The following is a 26,688-nucleotide window of genomic DNA, read 5'->3' as shown; positions in this document are numbered from 1 at the left end:
TCCTCTCATTGAACTCAGACCTCAATCAAGCCACAGCCTTTACCAAACTGGACTAGCAAGGTGATTATAACCTGATATGCCTGGGAGAAAAATAATTGAATTTTGTGTTCACAAATAGATTACAGATGTTTTAGCCGTACTTTTACAAAAGTTTTTGACTCACATGTAACTGGAGTCTCAGTATAACCCCCCGCCACCACCACCACTGTACTGCAATGATGGAACATCGTTGGTTTTAAAGGTGGACAACTCTTTAAGTAGATGTGGTGCACATACTTCAGGAAGGAAGCCATACATCAAATCTGTAGTTATATCAGTGGTTTCCAAACTGTGTGCCGTGGCACCCTGGGGTGCCTCGGGACACTTGCAGGGGTGCCTCGGGGTGATGGTCCAGAACCAATTCAAATTCTGCATGGTCAATGTAAAAAGCAAAACCAGTGTTAATGGCTGCCAATCATAAAAGATAAAAATACAATCAAAAGCAAATCTTGTCCCTCACCACATAAGTTACCCTAAGGATGACATAGAAAGATAATTTACTTAATTTTTTATTTCTTTCTAAATTTTTCAATAAGAAACAATTGGCTTAGGGGTGCCGTGAAAAAAATTCTGATACTCTAGGGTGCCGTGATTCAAAAAAGTTTGGGAACCACTGAGTTATATCATTTATTATCAATTTACTATGAGATAGAAAATGACCAATACATTTTTTTTAAAGCAAAATCAGTTCCAAACAAACAAAATTCAGGATGTACAAAGCTTGTTTTTGTAAACATAACACACTGTACAAAATTTTCCATTTCATACAAAAGAAGCTCTCAGAATCTATTCTGCTTCTTTTAAATTCCAAGTAGTGTGGTCAATTTTCTATGGAATAATCTAGCTCGCTATAATTACATGCCAGAAAAATAACCGTACCCTTAGCCTCTTTGTGAAAGCTAAAAACAAAAATATACACATACAAATCAAGCTTCAGTGAATACTACATAGTGTAATAGTCATCACGTTGTCTTGTCTAAACCAACCTGTTTGGAAATACCCAAGCTAACTATAACAATTAAATGAAAATAAATCACATTTGTCCAGAGAAACAAAAAAACGAAAGTGTCTAATAAAACATTGGGGCAGATGAATTAAGCCTGGAGAAGTGATAAAGCAGTGATAAGTGCAAGGTGATAATGTACCAGCCAATCAGCTCCAAACTGTAAATGTACATATTAGAGCTGATTGGCTGGTGCGTGATCACCTTGCACTTATCACTGCTTTATCACTTCTCCAGGCTTAATACATCTGCCCCTTAGTTCCTTCATAATATATAATCACAGCAGTACTGTAGTGAAATCAACTCTGCGGTTTTAGAGCAGAAATATTGCAAATTTAGGAGACTGATTTAGAGAAGGAATGATAGATACACATATACTAGATAGTCCTCTGTGTAATTGTCTAGCAGATTATCTAGCCATAAAGCAAAAGTCAATCAACTAAAAGCCATGCTAAATTAAACAGACACACTGCTTTAAAACACATCATCCACCAATGCTCTAACAGGAACAGTCATAATATGACATTTGCCCCGAATCAACGTGCTGTCTTCACAGTGTATCGACTTCTAAGAAGTATAGACACCCTTGATCCTGAGAAGCCACAACTCCACCTCTGATGACTTAAATCGTATATATATATATATATATACACACACACACATTTTTAATGGGTTGGGTTCGGGTGACCGGCATTTGGGATCCCGCCAGTCACCATACTGACACCAGGATCCTGAGCTTTAGATTGCCAGCGAGGGGGCGAGCGCAACGTTGTGGGAATAGTCCCTGTTAGTGCATATCAGCAAAACGATCAAGGAATAGGGACATCTGAGTGCAGTGTGATGTGGGCAACATCCCCTTTCCCTAGGATACTATGAGCTTCTCTGGTGTTTTAGGTGCTAGGCTGTAATTACAGATGTTGGAAGTAACCAGACAATATAATGTTGCCGTGTACTGTGTGTCAAACAATACAGGGATTCGCTCCAACTTATGAATGAATCCCCATCAGTCCGAATTGCCCCTACACACTGGGGCTGGGGCGACTTTAATGAAGGATGGAACCACCATGTTCCATCCTTCATTAACATAAGACAGGACGCTAGCGACAGACGCTTGATGTGCAGCACATCAAAGCAAGCGTCTGTCTCATGTGACCGCGGTAGCGCGCAATCTTAGGTACACACTAAGCAATGTAAACGATATGTCGTTCCAAAACAGCACTTTGGAGTGACATCCCTCCAGTGTGTACACAGCTTAATAGGGTACGAGTTTGCCGGAGGTGTGGGATACTGGCCGATCTCAGGGTTTTTAAAAAAAAAGTGGCAATCATTTATAAGGCAGGGTTAAAAAACTTAAAAAAATGTTGCAGATTGGCCTGCATCCCGTACCTCTGACAAACTCGGACACTAATGTATATGCCACTATATGTTCACAAAGTCAACTTGTAACATGTGGACATGGGCATAATGATGTCATATTCGCAATGTCAACATATAATCCTAAGGCTATCCATAATATTAACTAAGTCGACATGTCCACAATATATACTGGAGGTATAAGTACAGGGGCCCCCCAAATACTGGTGTGCGTATCAAGCACTAAGGGAACAGCTATTGGCAGAAGACCCTCTAGGGGTCTCACATCAAAAGTGCTAGAGTTCCTTAACAGACTTCCGTGCTTGGGATAGTCAATGTTTCCCCTGGTAAAAATGTGTGCCTTGCCCAGGCTCCTTTACCTATTCTACACCAAACCAGTTTTCTTTTTACACTGGCTGTTTTATTTTTACACTGCAATTTAGATTTCAGTTTGAACACACCCCACCCAAATCTAAATCTCCCTGCACATTACATCTGCCCCACCTGTAGTGCAACATGATTTTGCCCATTAGTGTGCTTTTTTAGTTTGCTAAAAAACATGAATTCTACGATTTCCGCACTTCTGCACATGCGCAAATCGTAGTCTAAATGCCAGCAGGGGGTGGTGACAGGGCATTGTTCCAGCGGTTTGTGGGCGGTGTTGCGGCATTGGGGGGATGCAGTCCAGACAAAAGAGGCATGTCCGGAGCATTTGCAAGGCGGGCTGTGCTAGCTGCATGACGTCACACGCAGCCGCTGCAACCAAAAACATGGTGGCCTGGCGACTGCCTTCGCAGCTAGCCTGCAAAGGTAGGGGCCTACCCTAAAGATGTGAGCACTTCGCTAAACGCATTTTAGTGCGGGGGTAGACGTCCCTAAATGCGGGGCAGCCTTGCCCTGTGTTGCCCCCCCCCCACATGCTAGTGGAAGGTGTTGTAGTTTTGCGACTATTCGCAAAACTACAAATCATGCTGAGTTAGGCCCATAGTTCATAAACAGTTCCTAGAATTATATTTCTACAAAAAAATGCTATGTACAGACAAATGGCTTACAGTTTTATTATGTGTATACAGTGCCTTGCTAAATTATTTTTTATATACATTTTTCTCATTTCACTTCACCAACTTAGACTATTTTGTGCAGATCCATCACATAAAATTCAGATAAAAAAAAAATATATTTAAATTACAGGTTGTAATGTAACAAAATAGGTAAAAAGCCAAGAGGGGGTAAATACTTTAGCAAGGCACTGTAGATTTGTAATAAATGCAATTCCATTATACTGTAGGATAATTATAGCATTTTCTATTAGTTTGTACTGACAATCATTTGGTAAGCTATGTGACATTGCCGATTTTACTCGTCTTGTATTTTTGTACTTTTTTTCCACAGGCTCCGGAAATCTCCCTGAAGCCAGATGAAACACTGGGGAAAATATTTAGTGATAATAATATTGGTGTGCTTCTGCAGGTGTGCTACGAGAAAATGAATTGGCAGAATGCAGCCAAATGGAGCACAGTGATGCAAACACCAAATGGGTCTGTAAAAAAAAAATCCAAAATGTGAGAACTGTGTTTCTCAAAGTACATAAAGCATCTCTCAAAGAGGTCAAAGCATCAATGTAATTTGGAGCGGGGGCAGATGAGTGCCACATTCCTACAATTTGGTATTACAACCTTCTGAAATTTACCCTGGACCAGGATCCTCAACACCCATCTCTGAGCTCATTGGTTCCTTGGCTGGGAGAATAGGTGGAAGATTTTGGGGAAATTATTTGTGGAGACACAGTGCAAACATGTAATTCAACATGTTTTATAGTCTACAATAATATAATCATTTGTCCAGAATTTTTTAGTTTATGCAGTCTTCCTTCCATGGCAATGCCCCACTCTATTAAAATACGTCATTTATTCCTTCCTGACCTGTTTGGCTAGTGCTTTCCAACTAACAGATGTACTCCATACTTACTCTACTCCACACTACCAAAAAAAGACAAATGGGGAAATGGGTCCGAGAGATAGATAGAGAAAGGTGGGTAATAGAAAGAGGTAGGAGAAAAAGAAAGGAGAGGGGATGTAATGGCAAATAAGAGGGTGGGGGGCGGTGAGGGTGGATAGAGAAAAATAAGGTGCAAAGAAAGATGGGAAAATGGAGGTTTGCAGGCATGGGAGAAATAGAAAGGACAAGAAACATTTTGAGAATGTATAGGGAGAGGAGATGGGGGAGGGCGTGACTACCCTTTCCTCATTGTGGACTCTTTTGGCACCAAGGGAAGAAACGGTATTAGCGCAACTTTGGATTTATCTTATTGGCTATCCAAAACACGTGACAGCTGAATAGCCAATAAGATGCTGTTTTGAAATCCATGTAAATCTGAACCCGCACATCTTTAATATAAACAGTATATGGATATACATATGGTGCTGTTGCTGCATGACAAACTAAAAAGTGGAAAGGGTGTACATGAGAAGCTAATTACAAAGTAACCTCAACTGAAATCTGACTTATTGAAACATAACCTTATGGATCAATCAGATTCCCCGCGAAGGGTGCGAAGTGCTGTTGCTGCGGTGTGTAAACACCGACAACAGCACCCGATCTCGCAATCCTCACAGCCCCTTTTAGTGCCAGACTCTCAGATTTTTGCTCGCAGCCCCAAGAAAAATCTGGGAGTCGCTGGTACCGTAAGTGCGGCATACTTACTGACACCCACAATTAGGGTTACCACCTCATCCCTTTAATTCTGGACACATTAATTACACAGGTTCTGTGGCTGGCTGACTTCAAAACTCAATTTCACCTGGTTTTAATCAGCCACAGAACCTATGTAATTAATGTGTGTCCAGAATTAAAGGGATGAGGTGGTAACCCTTCCCACAATGTCTACGTAGGGAATAGGATTGGCCACATAGACTGCAAATTCTTTTTCTCATTTAAGCTTTATATGTAGCTGACCAACACTGTAGTAGTGGTGTTCTGCAGGCTACAAATAATGAACTTCAAACTAATTGAGTCAACAGTTTCTTCCAGGAACACTTGGTTCTACACATGCCCCATTGTGTTTTTGTGTCATTTATCTTCTTCCTTTAGATTTATACAAACAACATATATAGACCTGCCATGTTAGTGCGTGAATCAGCTTCTGTGCCTCCTAACAATTAGCAACTGGCTTTATTATGTAGCACAGATCACATCGCATGTTGCAATAAACCTTTAATAAATGAATGGATAAACAGTTATACAAATCATCATTGGGAGATAGGGCTCATGACCAAACCATTAAAACTGCATTAAGATACAATAAATATTAACCCAATGACTGTTTTAGATTAGTGTCAATTTACTTTTATGCATTGATTTAGAGATGCAGACAAAGTGGCCGCATCTGCGCATATACTATGTGCTTGAAAACGGTTGCAAACTTTCGCTGGTATTTTCAGAGCTGGCCATATCTATGCTGCTGCACCACCCCTATATATCACTGTGAGAACAGCCATCAAAACAATCAGCATGGATTTGCACCAGCCCTCTCTAGGGTAAAAAGAGATTTGTATGAAATCACCACAATTTTGTATCCACTCACCTCAAAATAGCCCACAAGTCTATCTTCATGCTCACAGCAAGTTTATGCAAATGGAGAAGGCCTCGTTGCCACCCAGCTGCACCACTAAGATTATTTTATATAGCCACAAAGATCCACAAAGATGGAGGAATGCGCAGTGTAAAATATCACAGCTGCGGTCAATTTGGTTTCAGCTCTGAATGAGGTCCATTGTTTATAACATAAAGAAAATATTTAAACTGAACTTACCCAGGCACACCAGGTGCACCGGTTAGTCAGATAGAAAGAAGGAGAATACCGTCAGGTCCCCTGCTGATACAGACCTGAATAAAGGCTTACCCTGCTATAAATTCTTATCCAATTTATTTTTATATTCTAAAAGCCCTACAATATGCACGTAATGGCCGCACTTTGATGCCACAAAACCTTTTTAGAATGGTGCAGATGCTTTGCCACCACATTGTCTGTCCACAAATGCCACAGGCAGGCAATTGATGCAAACTGCACCAATGTCTGTGGGAGGTTTGCAATGGTGTAGTTTCTGCTTTTTTGTGCCACAGACACAAGTTGTTCTCACATATAAATAGATTCGCAAACACAATCCTTTATGTATAAGCTGCCAGTGTCCTGAACCAGTTTCTCTAGACCAACAGTCCTGACTCCACTTCCTGTAAACAATTACTGCAGTTTTATCCCTAGGCTTTGGACAAGAACCTCTCTGGCTACCATCATGACCATTCTTTTGTTCAACTCAAGATTCCCAAATCCATTTTTTTAAGCTTAAAATGTACAGAACCTAATAAAGTTATTAATTACCCTACATTGCATGGTTTCTTCTCCCTCATCTCTGACATCATCATTAGCGTATGCCTGTCTCTCATTTCTGTGCCCCTCACACATGTCTCATCTACGTGTATCTCATCTCTGTTCCCCTCACCTCCCCTTCTCTCACATCGCTGTTACCCTCACCTCCCCTTCTCACTGACTTTTATTGCAGTCCCCCTCATCCTCATGTCTCCCTGTCTTTTGTTTCAGTCCCCTTCACCCCCAAGTCTCCCTGTCTTTCATCCTTGTCCCTCTTTCCCCTACCATTTCTCTCTCATTTGTGCCCTCCACACTCCAGACCACCTGTCCAAGAGGGAGGAGGTGCTTCCGCTATGCAGCACTATACCCCCCATACCCCCCCCCCACACACACACACACACACCCCTTCCTCCCTACCGCTTAGGTGGAAGCTGTTATCTGGGGAGAAGACTGAAGTGAGACTGTATCTGGAAGTCAGCCAGCCATTGAGAGCTACGAGGGGAGGGTGGGAGGGAGGCATGGGAGTTCATGTTACCTCCAAAGTCGCTTAAGCAGATCACACATAGTGCAACACATTTGTTTGTTTGTTTCTGGGGTTTATTTTTGCATGACAGTACCGCTTTATAACATAGTATCTGTATAACATGGGAAAAGGTGAACTGGGCATACAGCGACATGGTCTAGTATGCTGCAATATGTGATAACAGTAATACACAGTCTATCTATCTATCTATCTATCTATCTATCTATCTATCTATCTATCTGTGAGGTGGGGATGGGCTGTATCCAGTGAGATGGGGATGGGCTGTATCCAGTGAGGCGGGGATGGATACATACACTCTACAAAGTCATTATTTTGTACTTTTTCTTCTGCAGTTGCATTTATTCATACCTACAAATAGTGTCTTAAAATCACCACATACATTGTTTAAAAAACCTACACTAATAAGCATATATAGGAATTGAACTTTTTCAGCTGCTGCCACAATAAAAGATTTTAAACTTCATTGTAGACACTACAGACAAAGAATTTAAAAAAAAAAAAAAAAACACAACGCAAGCTTTGTGTGGAGCTACAGCAAACAAATCCACAGCGACTCTTCTCATGAAGAAGTAATTGAAAAAGATAAGAGAGATAATGACTGGCACTAAGGTGTCAAAAGAAAATCTGCTCAGATGAAGATTAAATCCCTGGCGATTCGGGCAATGAGAACATGAGCCTGGAGATATGCAGAAACTAAGCCAATTGAATGTTAATTCAGTGTCTCTCTAATAAGCACTGCAAAGAAAGCCAAAGCATAAGTCAAATACTTTATGAAAACAACAGACATTTGTAAACAAAATATACAACAGTATTTAGGGAGGTGTTAATGGACTCACATGGCAAAGTGTTTATTTTGTACGTTTTATGTTGAAGATCATTGTTTTAACAAACAAGCAAGTGTCCAGACAAAAAATCATATCACCGTTTAATTATTACTAGATCAGAATTACAGTAGATTTCAAAAGCACATTAAAAACAAACACATAATTAGCAATTTATGATCTCAAACGTAAAAGTTAAAGTAACAACATAAAACTAAAAAATAGCTGAAGATTTTCTGTAACAAAAAAAATAAACTGTTCATCATAAATACTTTCTCTGTGCACTAAATCTCATCAATATTCAGTATGTAACTGCTTTGCACTCTGCTAAATGTTGGCTACAGTATAAGCCATCTGCATTTCTGGCTTTGATTGAAAGACAAAATTATATGTCTAGTCCAAAAGGTGGCAAGAGTCCAATGGTGCAGTTTAGAAGTGTCCTTTAAATGTAAATAAATAATTTGTTGCATCAATGGACAGCTATCCAATAACATTTCATTGAAAGTTTTGCATATTATCAATAGTATAAATGCCAGTCTTACCCTAGAACGGACTTTCCTGTTTCCTCTGGTTTACGTACAGTAAATGGGCTTGGATCAATGCCAACATTTTTTGGCATAAAGTCTCTGTGGGAAAGAAAGAAGAAAAGAAGAAAGTCATGGGCATAATTATCATTGAACGGTGTTTCTTTTTCGCATAAATTAAATGGTCAGTTTTTTTTATGAGTACCTAGCTGAATTTGTCATAGACAAACAGAAAGTGTCATCAAAGCTGATCAATTCATAAGGTCGGAAGAACTCATTGTAAATATTGATCTCTTCATCACATTTTTTAAGCTTCTTTATTACCATCTTCTTTCTGTTTTCAGCACTGGGTACTGTTGAGAAAAAAAAAATACTGGGATGTAATATATAACAACATAGACCCATCATCATATAACCCACCTTTATAGTGTGATAATGTTCTGCTTGTTCATTTAATTTCTAACTACAAACTAATACACCTTTCACAATGCACAAATAACCCTCTATTGATCGGCATATTGCCAGGTCAACACGGGTCGGTGTGCGGTGTTGAAGGGCCATGATCGAATTCCCAGGTCGCCTGACCTGGTAATTCAACCCGGGAATAAAGCAGTGTTATTCACATGTTGAATACCGGGCAGTGGCAGCATTAATGGGTTCCCGGATCAATGCGACCCAGGACCCATTTGCTACAATAGGGAGAGGCGGCGCGGAGATGAGCTCATCTCCCAGCGCCGCCTCCGTACCCGCTGCCACCCCCCCTCCCCCCGCCACAGGTCGGTTTGCCTGTTGTTAGGGTCCAATGCCGGATCCCACCCAGGAAGGACACATTTTCAATTCCTGGGTGGGATCCGGCATTGGCGGTGTGAAAATACGATTTTAATTACCTACCGGTAAATACTTTTCTCGTAGTCCATACTGGGAATCTATTTAGTACCATGGGTTACAGTCGGGTCCACTAGGAGCCATGGGCACTTTAAGAAATTGATAGTGTGTGTTGGCTCTTCCCACTATGCCCCTCCTACCAGACTCAGTCTAGGAAACAGTGTCCGATGAGATGGAAATACTTTGAGAGAAGGATAGAAAAGGAAAGTGGTGAGATTACAAACCAGCACACACAGAACAAGAGGATAGCCATGCTAACCAAACCTGAAACAGGAACAGCAACAGCTGAACCAAACAACATTACTTAACCAAGTAACAGTGCAAGAAGAACGAAGCACCGGGCGGGCGCCCAATATCCCCTACGGACTACGAGAAAAGGATTTACCGGTAGGTAATTAAAATCCTATTTTCTCTTACGTCCTAGGGGATACTGGGAATCCATTTAGTACCATGCGGAAGTACCAAAGCTCCCAAACCAGATGGGACAGTGCTGAGGTTCCTGCAGAACTGACTGACCAAACTGAAGGTCCTCAGAGGCCAAAGTATCGAACTCGAACATGACCAAGTAGCTGCTCGGCAGAGCTGTAAAGCCGAGACACCCCGGACAGCCGCCCAAGAAGAACCCACTGACCTAGTAGAGTGGGTCTGAACAGATTTTGGAACCGGCAAGCCTGTCGTGGAATAAGCATGCTGGATAGTGAGCCTGATCCAGCGTGCAATAAGCTGCTTTGAAGCAGGACACCCTATTTTACTGGGATCATAGAGAACGAACAGAGAGTCCGATTTCCTGTGACGAGCTGTCCTCTTTACATACACTTTCAAAGCCCTCACAACATCCAAGGACTTTGAAGTAGCAGAGATGTCCGTAACAACCGGAACCACAATAAGTTGGTTTATGTGAAACGCGGACACCACCTTAGGAAGAAATTGCTGACGAGACATGAGTCCACCTCTGTCCTCATGGAAAATTAGGTAGGGGCTCCTGTAAGACAATGTCCCCAACTCAGACATACATCTTGCTGAAGCCAAGGCCAACAGTGTGAAGGGTCTTCCACGTAAGTACTTTACGTCAACCTCCTGTAATGGTTCAAATCAGACCGATTGGAGGAACTGCAGCACCAAATTGAAATCCCAAGGTGCCATAAAGGGAGATTGGATGTGCAAAACAACCTTCAAGAACATCTGGACCTCAGGAAGAGAAGCCAATTGTTTCTGAAAGAAAATAGACAAGGCCGAAATCTGGACTTTTATGGAGCCTAGACATACTGTAGGCCCACATCCACTCCCGACTGCAGAAAAAGCAGGATAAGTCCCAGATGGAATTCTACCACAGAATATTGTCTGCTCTCACAACAAGAGACATATTTCTTCCAGATACGGTGGTAATGTTTAGACGTTACCCCATTCCTGGCTTGGATCATGGGGCCTAATTCAGAGTTCATCACAGCAGCAAATTTGTTAGCAGTTGGACAAAACCATGTGCACTGCAGGGGGGGCAGATATAACGTGCAGAGAGAGTTAGATTTGGGTGGGGTGTGTTCAAACTGAAATCTAAATTGCAGTGTAAAAATAAAGCAGCCAGTATTTACCCTGCACAGAAACAATATAACACACCCAAATCTAACTCTCTCTGCACGTTATATCTGCCACACCTGCAGTGCACATGGTTTTGCCCAACTGCTAACAAATTTGCTGCTGCGATCAACTCTGAATTACCCCCATAGACGGGATGACTTTGTCAGGAATCCCTCTCCTGGATAGAATCAGCCGTTCAACTTCCATGCCGTTAAACGTAGCTGCGGTAAGTCTTGATAGACGAAGGGGCCCTGTTGCAGAAGATCCTCGCAAAGAGGTAGAGGCCACAGATCTTCGATCAGCATCTCCAGAAGATCCGCATACCAGGCACTTCGTGGCCAATCCGGAGCAATGAGGATTGCTTGAATCTTTTCCCTTTTTCCCTGGTAGACCCACGGAGTCGTCAGAGCGTCTACCGCCACTGCCTGTGGGTCTCTCGACCTGGAACAATACCGCTTGCGCTTCTTGTTGAGTCGAGAGGCCATCATGTCGATTTGTGGATATCCCCACAACGTGTCAACCACCTCAACACCTCCGGGTGAAGGCCCCACTCTCCCGGGAGCAGGTCGTGTCTGCTGAGGAAGTCTGCTTCCCAGTTGTCCACTCCCGGAATGAAGACCACCGACAATGCCACAGCGTGTTTTTCGGCCTCACATTGCAGCTCTGCTTTTCATTCCGCCCTGTCGGTTTATGTACGTCACTGCCGTCACATTGTCCGACTGGACCTGAATGACCTGATTTTGAAGAAGAGATGAGGCCTGCAGAAGGGCGTTGTATATAGCCTTGAGTTCCAGGATATTTATTGGAAGGACGACTTCCTGACTTGACTATCTTCCCTGAAACTGCACGCCTGGGTGACTGCTTCCCAACCTCTGAGGCTTGCGTATGTGGTTAGCAGAATCCAATTCTAAATCCTGAACCTCCGACCCTCGACTAAGTGAGAAGTCTGTAGCCACCACAGAAAGGAGATCCTGGATTTTGATGACAGACAGATTCTCTGGTGCATGTGAAGATGCGATCCGGACCATTTGTCCAAGAGATCTAGCTGGAAGGGCCTCACATGAAACCTTCCGTACTAAATTGACTCGTAAGAGGCCACCATTTTCCCCAAAAGGTGAATGCACAGATGCACCAAGAACCGGGTTGGCTTCAGGACAGCCCGAACCATCGACTGGATTAACATTGCCCAAGGGAAGGAACACCTTCTGAGACTCTGTGTCCAGTATCATTCCCAGGAAAGGAAACCTCTGTGTTGGTTCTAGGTGAGATTTTGGTAGGCTCAGAATCCACCTGTGATCCAGGAGTAGTCTGGTTGAGAGACCAATGCTGTCCAACAGCCGTTCCCTGGACGGTGCCTTTATCAGAAGATCGTCCAGGTACGGAATTATATTCACTCCCTGTTCGCGGAGCAGAAACATCATCTCTGCCATCACTTTGGTGAACACCCTCGGTGCCGTGGAGAGTCCAAATGGCAGGGCCTGGAACTGGTAGTGACAGTCCTACATTGCAAACCGTAGATAAGCCTGATGAGATGGCCAGATCGGAATGTGAACGTACGCATCCTTGATATTCAGAGACACTAGGAATTCCCCCTCCTCCAGACCTGAGATCACCGCTCTCAGAGACTCCATCTTGAATTTGAACACTCGTAAGTACGAGTTCAAAGACTTGAGGTTCAGAATTGGTCTTACCGAACCATCCGGCTTCAGTACTAGGAACAAGTTGGAATAGTACCCCTTGTTTAGTAGATGAGGTGGAACTGGAACAATGACCTGGGACTGTAACAGTTTTTGAATGGCGTCCTGTAAAGTTATACTTGCCTCTTGTGAAACTGGTAAACCTGATTTGAAGAATCTGTGAGGTGGGAGCTCCTGGTACAACAGTCTGTAGCCCTGGTATATAAGATCTATGACCTAGGGATCCTAGCACGATCCTGTCCAGATTTGGCTGAAGAATTTTAGCCGGGCTCCCACCTGCCAGTCTTCCAGGCATCGCTGTGCACCATCATGCAGAATGCTTTGAGGAAGCAGATCCTGAGCTCTGTTCCTGTGAACCGGCAGTTGCTGGTTTGCGTGCTTTACTTCTAGCGCCACTTCTGGTGGCGGTAGAAAAACCTCTGGCCTTGCCCCTAAACTTGGCAGTCCGAAAGGACTGTAAATTGGGTCCCGAGTTGGCCTTCCCTGTTGTGGGTCCTGCAGAAGGAAGATATGTGGACTTACCCGCCGTAGCTTTGGAGATCCATTTGTCTAGTTCATCTCCAAATAAGGCCTCCCCTGTGAAAGGTAGGCCACCCACGCTTTTCCTGGAGTCCGCATCCACAGTCCACTGGCGTAGCTATAGACCCCTGCCTGCAGACACTGCCATACTGTAGCTGTAGTGCATGCATTAAGCAAGCCTATTTCTTTTATGGCTTCCACCATAAAGTTCGCAGAGTCCTGTATATGTTGCAGGAGCAAAACAATATCCCCTTGAGGTAAGGTATCTAACGCCTCAATTTTGTTACCCGACTATTTAGCAATGGCTTGCGTAATCCACCCACATGCTATAGTGTGTCTCTGGGCCACCCCTACAGCTGTATACAAAGATTTGAGTGTAGTCTCAATTTTACGATCAGACGCGTCTTTTAGGGAGGCTGCAAATGGATTTTCCCATTTTTTTCCTGTCCCCAGGAGGAAAAGGAAAGGATGATAACAGGATTAACCTACAGTTCTTCAAGCAGGGTATTTAGTTCCTTTGACACAGGAAAAGTGGCTTAGGATTTCTTTTTTATATTAAAATAAGATTCCTCGCTCTCCTCTGTCACCCTTTCAGGGATATTTAGGACTTCTCTGAAAGAATCTATGAGAGCCTCTATTCCCTGCGACAGAGTACCCTCCCCCACCTCTGTGTCCACCTCACCCTCCTCCATTTCTGACCCCTCATCATCCGAGTCAGACGTCAGGATATGGGCCAAAGTGCGTTTTTGCGGACAAATGGCAGAGGACTGAGACGCTGGTTTGGGTACTGAGTCTCTTTTCATAAACTCAGTCATAGATTGTCTTAAGAATTGCATCTCTTTCTCATTCTGAGATAACTTAGTAAAGATTGCGGAAATCATTCCCCTAATGGAATCCAGCCATCCTGGTTCTGCCCCACTAGCCTGGTAAGGTACACTACTTTAAGTACACACTAGTGAACCCCATGGGGAAGAGGAACACTGTGCCCTACATGAAACACACTTTTTGCCTGACATACTGTAATAGTGACAGCACACACACACACAGGAAAAGGTTAAATGCACAATTAACCCACAAAGAGCCCTTACAGGGAGACACAGATTGGAGACTTAGTACACTAATAATCGCTCCCCCCCTGCTATGACCCCCTGGTACCGCTGAGGTAATCTGGAGTCTCTCCGGAGGAGCTGTGCGTCCCTGTCAGTCAGTGTCTGTGTCAGCTACAGAGGGAAAATGGCGCTGGTGAGCTGCTGGATCCGCTCACAGTAAAGCCCCGCTCCTTCAATGGTCTTCCCACTCTTTTTTACACTGGCTGTATGTGTCTAAGTGCATAAAATGGAGACAGACTCCTTTTGTTGCTATGTTGCCAGTCTGAGTACTGTGTCCGCTGTTCAGCATCTATGTCCTTACACAGCGGGAGATGCACTCCGCCCCGTTTAGAAGCCATGCGTCTCCGCACCCTCATGCCGCCTTAATGGCCTGCGACCAACTAACTGGGATGCCAGCTTAGTACTCACCACTCCTCTTTCTTCTGGCTCTGTTAGGGGTGGCGGCGTGTTGCGGGAATGTACGCTCGCTGTGGTGGGGCTTGCGAATAGTTCCCTCAGGAGCTAGTGTCCTGTCAGCGGGGAACGGTTCCCACCCCTAAGTCCCACGAAACAGGGAGGCTGGTGCCATCCAGTCCTGCCTGAAAACAACAAACTCAGAAAATAATGAAGAAAACTTTTCAGGAGCTTCCAGAGATGTGACCGCCTCCTCCGGGCACATTTTCTAAACTGAGTCTGGTAGGAGGGGCATAGAGGGAGGAGCCAGCGCACACTATCAATTTCTTAAAGTGCCCATGGCATCTAGTGGACCAGTCTATACCCCATGGTACTAAATGGATTCCCTGTATCCCCTAGAAAGGTGTATTAAGTATGCATATGTTTAAACCAAATTACATACTTTTGGTAAGGTCACTGTACATGAAAAATAACTGGTGAAGTGGTAGGAAGACCCAATCTCACAGAAATGTGTCACATTATATAAATTACTATGGTATGCAAGGCTTTGCAACAGCTGATGCACATATAAATGTATACATTTCAGAAACCTGATACACAAGGTGTAGATCTACAGTAAACCCAAACCAACCAAAGAACATTTAGTTACATTTGTCTAGTGCAAGTTTAATAATGACTGGCTGCTATTTGTTTAGTGAAACTTTACAAATTTCAGCAATGTTAATAAATACTTGTTACAGTCATCACATGCTATCTAGAAGACAAAGAACAACAGACAAAACAGAAATGGTCTATGGAAAGATATTATTTATATATGCAAGTCATCTTCAGATAAAGTACCCAGTAATAGAGCGCGTTGGGTATGGGATCCTGGCAGACAAAATACTGACGCCAGAATCCAAACCGCCAGAATGGCGTCAGCGCAATGAAGCCCCTTGTGGGCTCGCTGAGCTCACCATGCTGCGGCCTCGGTGGCTCACTGCGCTCACCACAGGTTCTATTCCCCCTACGTAGGTGTCGTAGACACCCAGGAGAGGGAATTGCAGTGGTGCCGCTGCCGGCATTCTGGCCGTCGTCGGTATTTTGACTGGCGGCATCCCGACTACATCCCAATAGAGCAATAGGGGAAAAATGCAAGGCAAAGATAAGTAAACAGATAGGTCAAGAATTACTTAACCAAATAAATTTGGATATGATAAAAATGTGACTGTTATACTTCTGCTAAATCCTTTTCTCATGGCGGAAACTGGGGTATGGTATGTGGTGGGAGGAGCCTGATCACTTTTAAAACGACATCTTAACTCAGGCCCCTACCTCTATATACCCTGTTTGATGACTCTAAAACTTGATTCATAGAATACAGGGATTTGAGACACACTGCACAAATCATTAGAACAAAATACTGTAGGACAGGACCAGAAAGTGAACAGAACAAAAAGGTGCACAGAGGAGGTTGTTCAGTGTCCTCCGTGTAATCGGAGAAATGTAAGCACAAAAATCCCATTTTCTCCTTCAATTCTGACACACTTCCACACACTTCTCATTGTTAATATGACCAGGAGATGCATGTAAGATAATTTTGGTCCACTGAGTATAGTGCTTCAAAAGGGCAGACATTAATTTGCAGCAGTCCCAGAAGGAACACCAGGACACATGGGTTCAATCCCATTTTTTTCTGGAAGAAAACAGATAGTGCTGAAATCTTGACCTTAAAAATACAAAATGTAGGTCTCTTTCCAGTCCCGCTTGCAAGAAGAGAAGTAACCTGATGACTAGAGAAAATAAAGTCTCTTACGTGGCTTCTCTTGCATTGTCTTTTCTCTCATGATATTAAAAACTGCACTTAAATTTAAATCGAGACAAGCAAATCACTGAATGCATCACATAAAAGCATAATTTCAGAAATACTAAAGGCCAGATAATCACAACAATGTGTGCCAATGTAATTTATTACCTTCATCAAGTGGCAATGGTAAATGCTCCAGGACCCCTGGAGTCCACCAAAATGTATAACTGGAAAAAGAGCAAAAAGGAACATTATAGCAATTATAGTTTTTCAGACTCTATTAGAGAAAATATTTAACAAACTTATGAAAAACAGGGCATAATGTCTATTACTTTGTGGCAGCCACATGTAAAGTGTTGCAGTACACAGGACCCACAAGAACATTATACTTTTAGGCCATAGACCCCAAGCATCTGTGTACACAAACACCTCAGCGACATGCCCACGACACTTCCAGACGGACCACCTCTGTGCATATGAATAGTCACTGCCCAGGATCGCCCATGCATTTTAATGTACTTCTCAATGCATGTGCCTGAACTCGCAACTGTGACTCTGTACGAACACAATCGGGTCGCATGCAAGGTGCAACTTAGTTCACATATAGAGCCGGATGTAATGCAGTGCAAGACGGACGGAGCTCCGAGATTCCAGACTATAGGTCTGATTTAGCGGCGAACAACACTGCAATCACTACTTCGTCTCTGTACGCAGTGATACTGCAAATTTATACTAATGCACTAGAATTTGTACAGAGACACTCACCAGCTGCGGCTCCAATCCATGCTGGCATACAAAGACGCACCATCGGACTTTACACAAGTCCTATGGTTGCTCAGGTGGCCCGATGCGACTTACTGCTGGCTTCGACACACCCACATCTCCTTAGCCATTTCCGTTACCTCCCAGGAACGCCCCCAAAAATCCTTCTCTCTGCATCTAAATTTGAACTGTAAATGTCGTTGTAAACCACCAGGACACAAGCACAGACTTAAAACATCGTCCGTTTGTGTACGCCATCGATGCTGCATCCACTTCTGAATTAGGGCCTAAATTACATAATAGATTTAAAAAAAACAACTATACTACTATATAACAAATTCCTATTAATAACGTTTTTGCGTTATCACTGTTGTTCATCTTTACCTTAGCTATCACAATGCAAACATTAAGCTGAACTTTACAGCACCTGTAATTTTACTATGCCATTATATCACAAAGAACTTGCCTGCATTTTTGAAGTGAATATAAACCCAACTACCATTAAACTCGCAACACAGTCACAACAAAGAACAATAACAAGATGATTGCTCATACAGTAGTTACTGAATTATGTGACAAAACTGGGAATATGATATCAGAAAAATCTGTGTGTGCAGTGCTACCTGTCTGGTACAAAGATCTTATGTATCCTTCTGTTCTACAGTCTGATTGAATAGTCTGAAACTGATGGCAGTGTGAGCGCTAAAAGTCACAGAATAACAGAAACCATCAATTATTATTAGTTTAAGGCACAGTTCAGCTAGAAAATCAAAATAATAGAAAGCTAGGAACAAAGAGAAATTACACTAAATAGCAAAGTCATCTTCATAACATACTAGAACAACTTGCACTATGTCTAAATATCAGGGAGCACTACACAGAACATTTATATGATCCCAAATTTAGGTACGTCCTCATATATTCACTAGCTGATTCAGCTGCATAAAAAGCACTAGTTTAAACACAAACCAAAAGTTTTTGACATGAGGCTGTTATTAATGTCTGTACTTGCGTTCAAAAGGCCATTAGAGGTAATCTAAGCTCAACCATTGAGTCCACTAAGTAGAAGTTATTGAAAACAATGAATTCCATTTTGAAAGCCATTTACATTGAACATGAAATTAATATAGGTGGGTAGAAGGTCTACAGAAGATGAGAGAGATTAGTTTATTGTCACAACTCAGTTTCCATTAATGACCCATTAACACAGGGACCACTGTATTAACATGAGCAGTTTTAGTACAGCGGGACCCAGGGCCCTCCAACAGGCTCGGTTAAAGAGTACCCCCCTTCTTGGCGCCACTGTTTCCACACAGAAAAAAGAAAATGCAGATGTACACTCTATGGTACTAAGCACTGCTAATTAGAATAGTTATAATAAACTCTGCAATCTAACATAGAGCAAAACTAGAGTGCTTAGCATCATTTTTGTCCCAAAAATATATGGTCCCACCAACCATGACCAGGTGACCTCATCTGTGGAGTCCCTAACACTAAGGCTCAAGTCCAGGGCACGATACCTCCGAAAACAGCACAGGCCAACTGTCCCAAGACATCACACTAGTGAGAGGTTAAAGTGTTACTAAGTGTTACATAAATAAGAGGCAGAAGCTATGTGTTAGGTTTAAAATATACACCTCCACCGCCTGCCCCAACAAACACACAGGAAGAAGAGACTACTGCTGCTAAGTGGCAGCAGCCTCCCTGCCACCACTACAGCCCAGCCAGCACACAGCAGCGTGTGCTTGCTGGAGAACAAAGCTGCTGCTGCATCATGCCTGGCCCTTAATAATTAGTAACCACCCAACTTAATTTCAGTGGCAGCGGTAGTGCCCCTTTCACATAACGCCCACTGTAGAAATGACTCTTACACATAGCCGACAGTAGTGGTGCCACACATAATGCCCACAGTACTGGTGCCCCTTACCCATAATACCCAAAGTATTAATGCCACATAATGCCACATGTAATGCCCACAGTAGTAGTGCCCCTTACACATAACACAAACAGTAATAGTGCCACACATCACATTTACAGTAGTGCCCCATACACATAATGCCCAGTTTCAGTGCCACACAATGCCCACAGTAGTGCCCCTTACACATAACACCCACAGTATTAGTGCCACAGTAGTAGTGCCCCTAACACATAGCTCACAGTAATAGTGCCACACATAACACCCACAGTAGTAGTGCCCGTTACACATAATACCACATAATACCACAGTCACAGTACTGCACTTACTTACCTGAAGCCCCGCTTCTACTTCAACCTCCTCGTGCTCAGCACCACAGACAGCAGCAGCAGCCCAGCACATAGAAGACTTTCCCCACAGCAGCCTCCCTCTCCACAGACACCAATCTCCCCACCCCGTCACAGCTGTGGCTAGGTCTCCCCAGCCCTCTTCCCAATCACATCAGTGGCTATGTCTCAAAAACCCCTCATCCCACCAATCACAGCTGTGGCTATTTCTCCCACCCGCTTATCAGAGCTGCAGCTAGCGGCTCCCCCCCCCCCCCCCCATCACAGCTGCGGCTATATACCCCCCTCCACAATCACAGCTGTGACTATGTCCCCTCCCCCTCCCTGATCACAGCTGTGCCTATTTCCCACCCCCCTCTGCAATCACAGCTGCAGCTATTTCTCTCCCCCTCCCATCATAGCTGCAACTAGCAGCTATCTCTCCCCCTCCATAACAGTTGCAACTATTTCTCCACCCCACCCCACCCAACATCACAGCTGCAGCTATCTCCCCACCTCCCCAATCACAACTGCGGCTATCTCCCCCACCCCTCAATCACAGCTGCAGCTATATCTATCTCCCTCACCACAACTGCAGCTATGTCCCCCCATCACAGCTGTGGCTATGCCCCTACCCCATCATGGCTGCGGCTACAGACCCTCCCCCCATCGTAGCTGCAGGTATGTCTTCCCACTCCTCCCTCGCCAATAACAGCTGCAACTATTTCTCTCTCCCCCTCACTGACTGCCTATGCACATTGCAGTGGCAAAAGTGGGCCAAGCAGCTCCCTGTTCAGGGAACCGCTGCCGGTGCCGCTGCCTGTCGCACAGTGTGACAGGTGCAGTGGCGACTGGCAGCAATGGGAAGAGCGCCTCACATGCCCGGCACCACCCTGCATTGCATAGCCTCACTGAGCAAGTGTGGCTTGAATACATCCTTGCAGAACACTTAGGGCCTAATTCAGACCCGATCGTAGCAGCACATTTATTAGCAGATGGGCAAAACCATGTGCACTGCAGGTGGGACAGATATAACATGTGCAGAGAGAGTTAGGTCAGGTCTGAATTAGGCCCTTAAACCCATACATGCCGATTGTCTTCCCACATGGTATCTTCAAGCAAGATAATGCAATATCACCATTCAAACATGCTCTGGTCTCACCTATTCTCAAAAAAAAACAACCTCAACCCTTCATCACTCACTAGCTACCGCCCCATCTCTCTTCTCCCTTTCGCCTCCAAACTACTTGAACGACTGGTCTACAGCCGTCTCACAAGCTACCTCTCTGACAACTCCATCCTCGATCCACTACAATCTGGCTTTCGCCCACTGCACTCCACTGAGACTGTCCTGGTGAAAGTCACCAATGACCTGCTTTCGGCCAAATCCAGAGGCCACTTCTCTCTCCTCATCCTTCTTGACCTCTCTGCTGCCTTTGACTCTCTCTAGTACTGTCCTTGACTGGTTTTCCTCTTACCTCACTTACCGTTCCTTCTCTGCGTCTGTCTCCGGCACCACCTCACACCCTTCCATCCTTCCTGTTGGTGTCCCTCAGGGTTCTGTCCTAGGCACCCTTTTGTTCTCCCTGTACACCTCTTCCCTGGTAGCTCTCATTAATTCCTTTGGCCTTCAATACTACCTCTATGCTGATGACACACAACTCTACCTTTCCTCTCCAGATCTGTCCCCCTCTGTCCTCTCTCAGGTTTCCAGCTGCCTCTCTGCAATCTCCTCCTGGATGTATGAGCGCTCTCTTGAGCTCAACATGGACAAAACTGAACTCATGATCTTTCCCCCACCCAGAGCAACACCCCCTACCATAATCTCTATCACGGTTGACAACACCATCATCTCCCCCGTTCCCCAACTCCGCTGCTTGGGCGTCACTCTTGACTCCTCCCTCTCCTTTGCACCCCACATCCAAGCTCTGGCACAATCCTGTCGGTTCTAGCTACGCAACATTGCTCGCTTCAGGCCATTTCTCTCCCAGAGTGCAACTAAACTTATCATCCACTCACTGCTCATCTCACGACTCGACGACTGCAATGTTCTCACTGGCCTCGCTTGCTCCCATCTTGCTCCCCTCCAATCTGTCCTGAACTCCACAGCTAGGCTTATCTTTCTCTCCCGCCGCTCCACATCTGCCACTACCCTTCAACAAAATCTACACTGGCTCCCATTCCCCTACAGAATCCTTTTCAAACTCCTCACACTCACATACAAGGCCATCTCTAATTCCACTGCTCCCTACATCTCCAACCTCCTCTTCCTTCATACTCCCCCCCCCCCCCCGCCCCCTACGGTCGGCCAATGACCGTCGCCTCTCCACTACCCTGGTCACTGCTACCCATGCTCGAGTTCAAGACTATGCCCGTGCTGCACCCCTTCTGTGGAATTCTCTCCCCAGCTCCATTAGACTCTCCCCGACCTTGCAAAGCTTCAAACGGGCACTAAAAACCCACCTATTCATCAAAGCATACCCTCCCGGTGCATAAATTAGTCCTGAGGCTGCTCCTCCATCCCCCTGCCTCATGCCTTGAACATATCGGCTTTGCTTACATACTGCCATCAGGCTACCTCCCGCTTGCTTGCACTACATGTCATCTGTCTGTCGTCCCTTCCGACTAGATTGTTAGCTCTTCAGAGCAGGGCCCTCTTTCCTCTTGTTGTCAAAGCCCTCTTCTCGACACATATCACTCGCAGCTCTCTCCTACTCAGCGACCATCTTTATCCGCTTTTTCTCCTGCTGGTCAAGGCTCATCTCCATCTATGGCCACCAGCCCCAAGTAGTACGATGGTTACTCCCTCGCTACTTACATCTTAGCTGTATTATGTTTTGAGAATTGTGGTGCTCTTTGTTACCTGTACTCTATTTTTGTTATTTATTCACTGTAATGCCAAATTTTGTTTCCCTGTACTGTCCTTTGTACGGCGCTGCGAAACACTTCTGGCGCCTTATAAATAAAATTTCATTATGATAATAATAATAATGTCACAGTCATAGAAGCAAACTGTACCTGCAAAATGATATAATTTGGGATTGCAGTGATTATGTCCATTGTCAAGTCTCATACCAACATGCATTAGCGCACTGTCAGGAAACGGCGTTCAGTGGCATCTCACTTACCAGCACGTTGGTGTGCAGGCCTCCGGAGGTCACAGCCTCAGAATGCTCTGTCTGCGGGCACGGTGCCCATGGTCATTGTGTACCCCTGAAGTCCATCTAGTGTGTACCCACCATCTGTGCAGCATGGGCGCCGCCATGACACTTGCGGTCTGCAGACCTGCAAACACCCAATCCTGCGTTGTGTCTGCACACATGATTCAAGCATCCAATGCCTGCTGACCAGGGGGTATAAATCCAGAACATCGGCTCAGTCTCATCGCCTTGAGCAACGCGTCACATCCAGTGTCCTGGCTCCTGTCTCCAGTGATTTTCCTGCTCCAGTGTCTCCGTGGAACTACAGGCTCCAGCCATCCTGCTATGCTACAACTCCTTCCACAATCAGCTTACACCTCTGCATGCAGTAAGAGACTCTCTCCAGGTGCTACTTACCATTCTCACCTGTGTGTTGTTTATCTGCGTTCAGCACTGTGCTATTCCATCTGGCACTTAAAACAACCAGCTTGCAACTTACAAACGGTCTCCTGCTTTGGCCTTGCTTGGCTCTGTGGACTACTGCATATATACAGACTTTGTGAATCTATTGCTGTTGGTTTACAGACCAATCTCCGGAGTTACTATTGCCTGTGTTCACTGCTATCAGCTGCATTACTATCGTCTGCATATTGGATCCTGTTACCATCGACTTCCAAGTCGACCATCGATGTTTGCTATCGGTTTCCAGGCCGGTCATCACTGTTATTAATTTCACTGGTTTACTGATCATCACCTGTGACTGTTGTTATACCTCTGTCAGCTTCTTTGCTCAAACCATCAGTATTGTTATTGTGCTTCAGTGACTGTTCATACCTCCGTGTGCTAAATAAATATAATTGCGCACATGCGCAGGAATCTTTGACAGCCTCCTTGTTTCCTCCACCGCACCACCACTGATCCACTAGAGCCCCCTCCGGGTACAGACACAGTTACAGACCAGACCGTTTGTTGAAGGCCCATGGACCCGGACGGCGGTGAGAGTGTGGGGGCAGGGGTCCATCAAACTTTAGTGTCACGACTCGATGGTCAAGAGGCTGCACAACAGCAGATTATACAGTTCCTGCAAGGGATGTCTTCCCGACTGGACACTTTACAACAGTCTCTTCCAAGTTCTGTTACTCCAGCTTCAGCTCCAGTTTCCAGTTCCACATCTTCAGGTCCTCCAGTGTCTACCTCTCCAGGGTCTCGTCTCCATCTTCCTACGCCTAGTAAGTTCGATGGCAATCCCAAAATGTGTTGTGGATTCCTGAATCAGTGTAAAGTCCACTCTGAATTGCTGCCGCACAACTTCCCGACACCTAGGACAAAGGTTGCATACATTGTGTCCCTCCTGACTGGTCCTGCCTTGAATTGGCTCTCACCGTTATGGGAGCGAGCAGATTCTCTCCTCAACAACTATACAGAATTTGTTGCTGCATTCCGACGAATCTTTGATGAACCTGGGCGTACAACATCTGCTTCTTCAGACATCCTCCAGATTCGTCAGGGAACACGCACCGTGGGACAATATGTTATCTAGTTCCAGACATTGACATCAGGAGCGGTTCTTGGTGCGGACAAGCATTGCCTCTGCCCGGGGCACTGCGGCCTGGGGGCAGTGGGAGAAAAACCCTCTTCTTTTCCGTGTCCAGAATCATGCCTAAAAATGATAGCCGAGTCATTGGAATCAACTGCGACTTTGGCAGATTTAGGATCCAGCCGTGTTGCTGCAGCACTCTCAGGGAGAGTGACACGCTTTTCAGCAACTGATCTCTCGATCTCGCTTTTATCAGGAGATCGTCCAAGTATGGGATAATTGTGACTCCTTGCCTACGTAGGAGCACCGTCATTTCCGCCATTACCTTGGTGAAAATCCTCGGGGCCGTGGACAGCCCAAACGGCAACGTCTGAAACTGGTAATGACAGTCCTGTACAGCGAATCTCAGATACGCCTGATGAGGAGGATAAATGGGGACATGAAGGTATGCATCCTTTATGTCTAGTGAAACCATAAAATCCCCCCCTTCCAGGCTGGAGATCACTGCCCGGAGAGATTCCATCTTGAATTTGAACTTTTTTTTAATTTATTTTTTTAAATACAGGTTTAGGGATTTTAGATTCAGAATGGGTCTGACCGAGCCATCCGGTTTCAGGACCACAAATAAGAGTTGAATAGTACCCCTTCCCCTGTTGCACTAGGGGAATCTTGATAATCACTTGCTGTTGACACAGCTTTTGTATCGCAGCTAAAACTATTTCCCTCTCTGGGGGAGAAGCTGGCAAAGCAGACTTGAAAAATCGGCGAGGAGGCACTTCTTCGAATTCCAGTTTGTAGCCTTGGGATACAATTTCTATCGCCCAAGGATCCACATCTTACAGAACCCAGACCTGGCTGAAGAGTCGAAGACGTGCCCCCACCGGCGCGGACTCCCGCAGTGGAGCCCCAGCGTCATGCGGTGGATTTTGTAGAAGCCAGGGAGGACTTCTGTTCCTGGGAACTAGCCGTAGCAGGCATTCTTTTCCCTCTACCCTTACCTCTGGCGAGGAAGGAAGAGCCCCGACCCCTTCTGGACTTATGCGACCGAAAGGACTGCATCTGATATTGAGGTGTTTTCTTTTGCTGTGGGGGAACATAAGGCAAAAAAGAAAATTAACCGCGGTAGCTGTGGAAACCAGGTCCGCGAGGCCCTCCCCAAATAAAACCTCACCCTTGTAAGGCAAAGTTTCCATATGTCTCTTTGAATCGGCATCACCCGTCCATTGGCGGGTCCACAGGGCTCGCCTAGCAGAAACTGCCATGGCATTGGCTCTTGAACCCAACAGCCCAACGTCTCTCGCAGCATCTCTCATATATAACGCTGCGTCTTTTATATGACCCAAGGTCAATAAAATGCTATCCTTATCTAGGGTGTCAATGTCAGATGACAAGTTATCTGCCCAAGTGGGGAAAGGATACGCCATAAGAATTCTCTTGGGAATCTGCAGATTCTTGTATGGAGTTTCCCCAAGCTTTTTCAAATAAAGCGTTCAGCTCATGAGATGGGGGAAAGGTTACCTCAGGTTTCTTCTCCTTAAACATGCATACCCTCGTGTCAGGCACCGAGGGGTCCTCTGTGATATGCAAAAAATCTTTATTGCAATAATCATATAATGAATACTTTTGGTCACCCTTGGGTGTAACCTCGCATCATCGTAGTCGCACTGGAATCCGTATCGGTATCAGTGTCTGCTACCTGGGACAGGGGACGTTTATGAGACCCTGAAGGACCTTGTGACACAGTCATAGCCATGGATTGACTCCCTGCTTTTTCTCTGGACTCTGCTTTGTCCAATCATTTATGTAATAAAGACACATTTGCATTTAAAACATTCCACATATCCATCCAATCAGGTGTCGACTGTGCCGTCGAATACACCACAATCATCTGCTCTACCTCCTACTAAGACGAGCCTCCCGCTTCAGACATGCCGACACACACGTACCAACACTCCCACACACCTTGGGATATATATATATGGAGAAAGTCCCCCAATAAGGCCCTTTGGAGAGACAGAGAGAGTATGCCAGCACACACCCAGCGCCACTGGACACTGGAACAAAATCCCAGTCTGTACAGCGCTTTGTATATCAATAATACACTCACTGCGCCAAATAAATGTGCCCCCCCCCTCTTTTTTGCCCTCTGTACTTGTGTTTAGCAGGGGAGAGTCCGGGGAGCAGTTTCTCCGCAGCGTGCTGTGGAGAAAATGGCGCTAGTTAGTGCTGGAGGATCAAGCTCCGCCCCCTCAATGGTGGGCTTTGGTCCCGCTCAAATTCTTTATACTGGCGGGGGTTTATTTAATATACTGCCTCCGCAGTATATATATGTCAGCCAGTGTCCCTTGAGGTTTATTATTGCTGCCCAGGGCGCCCCCCCTGCGCTCTGCACCC

The 26,688-nt window shown here is 45.0% G+C and overlaps 1 protein-coding gene across 6 annotated transcripts in view; it reads right to left on the bottom strand.

Annotated features, from left to right (window-relative positions):
- Positions 1 to 26,688, bottom strand: part of FIG4 (FIG4 phosphoinositide 5-phosphatase) — a 665,438-nt gene that overhangs the window by 282,043 nt on the left and 356,707 nt on the right. For 4 of the 6 annotated variants that reach the window (XM_063917119.1, XM_063917117.1, XM_063917120.1 and 1 more), the window contains exons 18-20: positions 16,783 to 16,841; positions 8,856 to 9,003; positions 8,669 to 8,752 (exon numbers count right to left, since the gene is read on the bottom strand). In XM_063917119.1, the coding sequence (XP_063773189.1) occupies positions 8,669 to 8,752; positions 8,856 to 9,003; positions 16,783 to 16,841 (291 nt within the window). Of the gene's footprint in view, positions 1 to 7,823; positions 8,041 to 8,381; positions 8,567 to 8,668; positions 8,753 to 8,855; positions 9,004 to 16,782; positions 16,842 to 26,688 lie in introns of those variants that run through there. The other 2 variants (XM_063917123.1, XM_063917121.1) reach the window with 2 other exon arrangements.

The sequence above is a fragment of the Pseudophryne corroboree genome, chromosome 4 (assembly GCF_028390025.1).
Source record: "Pseudophryne corroboree isolate aPseCor3 chromosome 4, aPseCor3.hap2, whole genome shotgun sequence".
NCBI classification, from domain to species: domain Eukaryota; kingdom Metazoa; phylum Chordata; class Amphibia; order Anura; family Myobatrachidae; genus Pseudophryne; species Pseudophryne corroboree.
Note: the sequence above shows the minus strand (reverse complement) of the source record. Positions and strands in the feature narration are given on the sequence as shown.